The sequence below is a fragment of the Raphanus sativus genome, unplaced genomic scaffold, assembly GCF_000801105.2.
Source record: "Raphanus sativus cultivar WK10039 unplaced genomic scaffold, ASM80110v3 Scaffold3667, whole genome shotgun sequence".
Lineage (NCBI taxonomy): Eukaryota > Viridiplantae > Streptophyta > Magnoliopsida > Brassicales > Brassicaceae > Raphanus > Raphanus sativus.
Genome location: NW_026618971.1, coordinates 1,967 through 8,694, shown reverse-complemented (window position 1 = coordinate 8,694; position 6,728 = coordinate 1,967). Strand labels below are relative to the sequence as shown.

Below are 6,728 nucleotides of genomic sequence, written 5' to 3'. Positions count from 1 at the left end.
ACGAGAATAAGTCTAAAAACCATGATAACTGATGTAGAAGTACCACATAATAGAGTTTTTAAAGACCCTAGACTCATTTTTACCGACTCAATATAGAAAGTTTCCATCAAAGATCTTAAATCTAGTATCTAGTGGTTACGTGCTCAGACCTGCATCGATAGTTAACTTAGATTTACAAAAAAGTATAAATAAAGTTAACACAAACATGGAAAGTCACGTTTCATTTTTAATCCATTGATGCCCTTTTCGAGCAATCTCTGTAGATGGTCCATTCCATAACATTTTTTCTTACTTTTTCCTCTCAGCATTTAATTTATATACACAAACTGATAAGTGTGTGTCGATAGTTGGATCCAGCGATGAAATCGAATGGTGGACCATGTGTGTCATCTTTGATGTTCCCTATAAATCCTAAATACACCGCTTTAATAGAAACGTTTAACAAAATGACATGTTGTAATTTTTCGTATAGCCCCAAATGGCATCTGACAAATTAGCAGTAGACAACTAACTAGGTTACCAACAGCCAACTGTCCATTTATAAGAATCGTCACAAAATATCTCTCTCTATTTCATAACACATAAGATTTACCTAAAGACAATGCTGGTTTACAATCTCCGGTTAGTTAAATTTAGATCATCTAGAAAAAATGGATCTTATGGAAAAGGAAGAGTTTATTTTAAAAGAAATTGAGAGACCTATATTTCGTTTCCAATCTTTATAGAAATGCAAAGAAAATACCTTTTCTCTTGTTCATTGCGTGTGAGTAGAAAATTCATGTTCTTGTCGTTATATGACACGAGTCCTAACTAGTCGTGTACAAGAGTATAACGATAAGAAGTGATAACGATCATAAATCGTGATTAGACACTTCCCTTACTTACTATACACGATTAGTTGAGCACTCTGAACCAGGCTGGTTCATTAAGTCTTTGCACTTGTCCTGCAAAACATTGACGACTTATAGGCTTATATTGACATCAAGTTTGCAATTACTCTCTAAAAAAGGAATAGGCTTATATGATATTACTAGGATGTTCATAAGAATCCGAAAGCAAAAGGTACTTCAAAAAATCTAAGATCGATAGCTGATGACTCATATTGTGAGGAAGTTGAATCTACAGAATGTCATAGAACCTGGTGATATTACCATTATGTTTGGACGTTCACTTCTAACAGTGAGTCAGTGACTGTAAGTAAGAAACAAAGAGAAAAGCGTTTTTTACTTGCCTCGGTGTCAAAGTGGTCATTTTTATTAGTACTCTGCCAATGGCCACTGACGTTGTTATGCTGCAGATACTGCCCCGAGTCCGGTCCATGATCAGCTTCCTGTACCAAACTGCAGCCTGTGTTTTGGTGCGCACACCGAGGAGACGCTGATGAAATAACGTTTACTGCAAAAGGAAGTTGGAAATCTGGTTAGTGCAAAAAAAGTTCAAATTGATGAAGGTAATTCTCTTCTGCCTATGCAGCAAGTCGGTTAGATAACATCCTCTTAGCATTCTATTACAAGTTCATACCTATTTGCATTGACGAAGTTATGGCTTTTGTTTCTGGATTGTGGTACAGGGTTCAGTGATACTTAATTCTAAGCAAAGGAAGTAACAAGGCAACAAAAGAAGAGACCATACCTGAATTTTCTTGGGAACCCATAATAGGAGCTTCACATGCAAGTTCCTCCGTTTTGTCAACTGCATCATTGTACCTAGTTAGCCAATCGAAAAAGAGTGAGTTTATCTGGGGACTATTCTTTATTCAAACTGAGACGGAAATGCCTCTGAGGTCATCCCAAAGTAGAACCACAAAAGAGTAAAGATTCATTATATCATGTCATGTTCGTTAAGAAAACTGCTGATGCAAACTACCCGCCCATGGAGCGGTAGGGAATATGTTCAAGCGATTTAACAGACCTCGAATGGCTGTTTCTTTCATCAGCACCTTGTTCGAGTGTCAGTATTGATGTGAACACTCTTCTGTCCTGTCACATATCAAGAGAGTGGAAGACTTGAAGTTTCAATTTATTCATTTGAATTTGAAAATCAATAGACAACTATAAAAGGATGGAATGTTAGAAAAGGAAAATTTGAATTAATCTCTCACCTCTTCGGTCATATGGGTGACAGATTCCTGAATCCGCAACAAGATCATCTCTAGACTCCTCACTTCAGAATGCAATGCCTAAACAAGGGAAACACTACTTATAGACTGTTTGAGGATGTAAAAAGAAACTCATTACATAACTAATGATCTCCTTTCCTACCTCCTTCTCAGAAATCAAGTTCTCCACAACTAAATCTTTGACCTTCAAAGTTTTCTGAAAGTAAGGCTGGTCAAGCAAACAAAAACATGGCAACTACTTTATGATGAAAGATCTTGCACTAGTTCCCTTGCAATTCAGTAAGATAATAAATTAAAATCTATCATGGATATCTCTTCGATTTGAAGTTGATATTCATTTTTCATCTTTGCTTCTTCCAGCTGAGCGCAAAGCTCTGATATTCTATTATCCTTGCTCTGTAATTCTGTTTCCTGATATTCAATTGTCTCCTCTAAAGTGCTGATTTTCTCTGCATAATAAAGGATGTTAGAAACCATTGTCTCCATAAGGGTAAAGCATGCAGATTTTCAGTCACTTCCAAGTAAATGAAGATGGCATGCCTTTAATTCTTAGCCTCTTTATGGAGAAAAGAAAGCCAGAGAAACTAAAACGCACCATACACACTTCTACAGACCCATCAGTATCAATATAATTGAACATTTTTCAAGACTTACATTCATATAAACACCCCGTGTTCACACAAGAGACCACAAGAGTAAAATAAACAATTAAGTAACCTCTCAAGAATCAAGGATGCTGAGAAACTCACCGATGAATACTTTCTCATATGTAGAGACATGCTCCATTTTTTCTTTCAATCCAGCCACTGATCACAAGAAACCGTGAGAATATGCATATTAGTATTCCGGAAGCATATCCTCCAACAAAAAAAAAAAAATAGCAAGAGATAAGGGATCTATCTACATGCCTACATCTTCTTTTTGATCCACAAGTCCCTGAACTTCCTGAATAACGTTTTTGATCGCCGACGCCTCTTTCTCAATTGAATCAAACAATGCCAAGTGAGATGTTATCTTCTGGTGAAGGATACCAATCTTCCTATCCCTGGCCTCAACTGAACATCTCATCTCACTAAACGACTCCTGCAAATTTCACTTAACTGAGGTTACACGATTCCTATAATCCCAAAAAAAATTAACAAGCAAAAAGCACCTGGTAAGCGTTTAAGAAACTTTCTCGTGACTGAAGCAGGTTTTGGATAGTACTCTTCAATTCGTTCTGCTTGTTCTCCAGCAAACTATAGTCGTTCTGGAGGTAACTCACCTGCAAATTCAATTCGCTGATTCATTCACATATCTTGAAAACTGAAACAGGAATCTTAACGAACCTTCCTCTCGAGTGCCTCTTGCGTTTCTCTAGAAGAAACTAACTCAGATTCCAGCTCGTGCACTTTCCTGCTGTACTCCTCCTCCGTCTGCTTCTGTTTCTGTACCAAAGCAGGCAACGAACGATTAACGATTTTCACGACTCTGAAACGCGATACCAAAACAATGAAGGCCGTGTACAGTAAACATTGATTGATTCCGGTAAACCTGATTGATGAGATTCAAGTGATCCGTCACTGATCGCTCCCTTTCCTGCAAAATCGCCGGTGGTAAAGTTGATGAAGATAGAAGAGTTCCATAGATATATGGAACTTCTGTTAAACTTACACGCAGATCTCTCACTTCTCCGATCATCGATTGAAGCTGCAATTTGAATTTTGACAGCTTGAGGAGCTCCATTTTTGGTTTCTCCTCCGTTTTTTTCTTTTTTTGAATTTTCGACCCCCGCTATTTTCTCGAGAAAATATCACTTAGGTCTTCGGGATTCTGAAAAACCAATTAGTACGAATAGTTGAGTTGCCAGAGAAATTACTTTGTTCTATATGGGCCTGGTTTAAAATGGGCTTTACGATTTTGAGATTGATGTTCCTCTTCTACGTGTTTGTGATTAACTGGGCAATTATATTCTCTGATGATTAATCTGTTCAGATTATCCATTCTAAACATTTGATTTGACGAAATACAATTTGATGAAAATTATGTTGTCAACCAAAATGGAAATTTTTCTTGTAAATTTATCGTGATTTTTACTTTTAAAATCAATAGTATTTATCCACATTAGCATGTGTCAATTAAGATAAATTTTAGAAAATCATATTTATTTTGTCCCTGCCTGTACAAGAATACTGTAAAAGAAGTATAAATCTATTTATAATGAAGATAACATTTTTGAAATTTATAAATTATACAAAAATAGACATAACCACATGGAATATATTAGATATATATAGTGCTTTATTAATTTTTCAGCCCCATATTGATGTTTTCTTGATTTGATTGTTAGGCGGTAAAGACGGTACTGGAAAAAAAAATACAATTCTTTCAAACAAATTTTTACATGTAGATCAAGTTAAACACGCATTAAATATTTTGGTGTTTAAAGCTAGAGTTGAAAAAAAAAACATTTTAAGGTAATAACATCCGAATTTCGCATTGTCAAATGTGATACACACAAATCCATGTTCTTCGTAGTAACATATTCGATTGTCTCTTGGAATAGTGTCTTTGTACATAACTTTTAGCCAACCTTTCCCTACATTTTCAAGATATTGTTTAACTTACTACATGCATTAGGTAATTACATTAGCCACCTAACATACAACCTAAAAAACAACATAAAATATGTTTCAAATAATAAACAATTTCCCATATATGTGTACCAAATGCGACATATGAATACCCTACCTTTCACAGCAATTAAGCACGCGGAGTATTTCCTAACAGTTCGTACTACTCGTGAAGCATGATGTTCACACTTAACAGTCCATTTTCACATTATGTTACGTATTTCCCACGTGCTTAAATTCCTTTTTATTCGTACTTGTAACTGCAAATAAATTATTAGTTCCCGTTCGGATTCATATTCTTGCACATGCAGATTGAGCATATAATCTAAAACCTAGAGATCAATCAACATATTCGTATAAAAAGCATCTATCTTTAATCAATATATTCCATCCCAAATTCAATTAAAAATCACCATATAGTCAGTCCCGATGATGAATGATAGTGTAACGTCTAACCTTTCACGACTAATGGATCATACATGCCCGTTCATTCGATACATAGGTTCTGTTTCGTCCAATGGTTGGTCCGTTAATTTTTTCATAGATTCGAAATTATTGTTACCAATCCTTTAATTGACACGTGACTTTTCCTGTACTTTGATTTCATTTGCACGTTATCGCGAATCATATCTGATTCGATAGCGTCATCCCTTATTTCATTGCTATATCTCAAACACGCTTAACTCTAAAGTTCTAAACGAATATATTAGAAAACGGTAAATAAACTTTGGTTACATATATAACCTGATAAATTCTTTTTAGACTTTTGATATATCAAAATTGGGAAAATCGCATAAAAAACTTTGAGAGTGACACCTACTAACATTTTAAACCTTGAAGTTTTTCGACTATCACTTCAAACCTTCAAAGTGACATTGGTGTCATAAAAAACCTTCAACTTGGCTTACTTTTTCATCAAATAAAAAACTGACCTGCTATACAGGTAAAAGTGATGATGTGTAGGTTTTTTCGAAAAATAATTATTTAATTAATAAAATCAATAAAAATGAAATAAAAATCAGAAAATTAATTAAAAAATAGTTAACTAAATAAAAATTCAGAAAATTAAATAAAAATTCAAAAAAGTATAACAAAATTCAGAAACTAAATAAAATTCAGAAAATTAAATTAAATTTCAAAAATAAGTAATATTAAATTAAAAATTCAGAAGATTAATTATAAATTAAAGAAAAAACACAAAAAAGAAAAAGAAAAATTCATATTGTTTTTTTAAATTAGAAGATTATTAAAAAAAAACAAATATATTATCGTTGACAATAACAATTTCAAACATATCACTGATGACGATGGTGATTTCTCACATAACCATTAACAGTGACGTTTTTGACGTCTCTTAAAAGATATATAGTTTCCGACATCATCATTAAAAATAAAGGTAGATATGTCTATAAAATTTTTTTTGACAACCATCATTTAAAACAATATCTACAGTTTTAAAAAACCTTCACATATCTACCGTTTTAAATGACGGCTGTCGAAAACATAGTTATTGACATGTTTACCATCATTTTTAACAATGATAACGGAAACTATCATTATGAATATGTCAAAACATCATTGTTAATTGTTATGTGAGAAATCATCAGCAGTGATATGTTTGAAATTGTTATTGTCAATGATAATATATTTGTTTTCTTTAAAAATAATCTTCTAATTTAAAAAAGCATTATGAAATTTTCATTTTATTTTTTTTTGTGTTTTTCTTTAATTTATAATTAATCTTCTGATTTTTTAATTTAATATTACTTATTTTTTAAATTTTATTTAATTTTCTGAATTTTATTTAATTTTCAGAATTTTATTTAATTTTCTGAATTTTGTTATACTTTTTGAATTTTTATTTAATTTTCTGAATTTTTATTTAATTTTATGAATTTTTATTTAGTTATCAGATTTTAATTAATTTTCTGATTTTTATTTCATTTTTATTGATTTTATTAATTAAATAATTATTTTTTTTCGAAAAAATCTACACA

General features: G+C 32.6%; 1 protein-coding gene across 3 annotated transcripts; it reads right to left on the bottom strand.

Annotated features, from left to right (window-relative positions):
• Window positions 1-696: 696 nt before the first annotated feature.
• LOC108858318 (uncharacterized) lies at window positions 697-3,920 on the bottom strand. 3 transcript variants are annotated; one of them, XM_018632270.2, is made up of 13 exons: window positions 3,773-3,920; window positions 3,653-3,697; window positions 3,448-3,546; window positions 3,273-3,383; window positions 3,028-3,202; window positions 2,869-2,925; window positions 2,432-2,568; window positions 2,262-2,321; window positions 2,102-2,179; window positions 1,912-1,979; window positions 1,633-1,706; window positions 1,232-1,395; window positions 697-944 (listed from the first exon to the last, which is right to left on the bottom strand). In XM_018632270.2, exons 1-13 carry the CDS (start codon window positions 3,842-3,844, stop codon window positions 885-887), a joined length of 1,200 nt encoding a protein of 399 aa, XP_018487772.1. In that variant the 5' UTR covers window positions 3,845-3,920; the 3' UTR covers window positions 697-884. The 3 variants fall into 3 exon arrangements, with proteins under 3 accessions (XP_018487772.1, XP_056857458.1, XP_018487776.1); XM_057001478.1 differs by having other exon boundaries at window positions 3,273-3,368; XM_018632274.1 differs by lacking the exons at window positions 697-944; window positions 1,232-1,395 and having other exon boundaries at window positions 1,633-1,692.
• Between the last annotated feature and the right edge of the window lie 2,808 nt (window positions 3,921-6,728).

Excerpts from the sequence above, each read along its gene's own strand:
- LOC108858318 (XM_018632270.2), bottom strand. The coding sequence starts at position 3,844 with ATGGAGCTCCTCAAGCTGTCAAAATTCAAATTGCAGCTTCAATCGATG. Across the intron at positions 3,547-3,652 it reads ACTTGAATCTCATCAATCAG|AAACAGAAGCAGACGGAGGA; the intron begins GTTTACCGGAAT and ends GCTTTGGTACAG. Across the intron at positions 945-1,231 it reads ATGACCACTTTGACACCGAG|GACAAGTGCAAAGACTTAAT; the intron begins GCAAGTAAAAAA and ends AATGTTTTGCAG.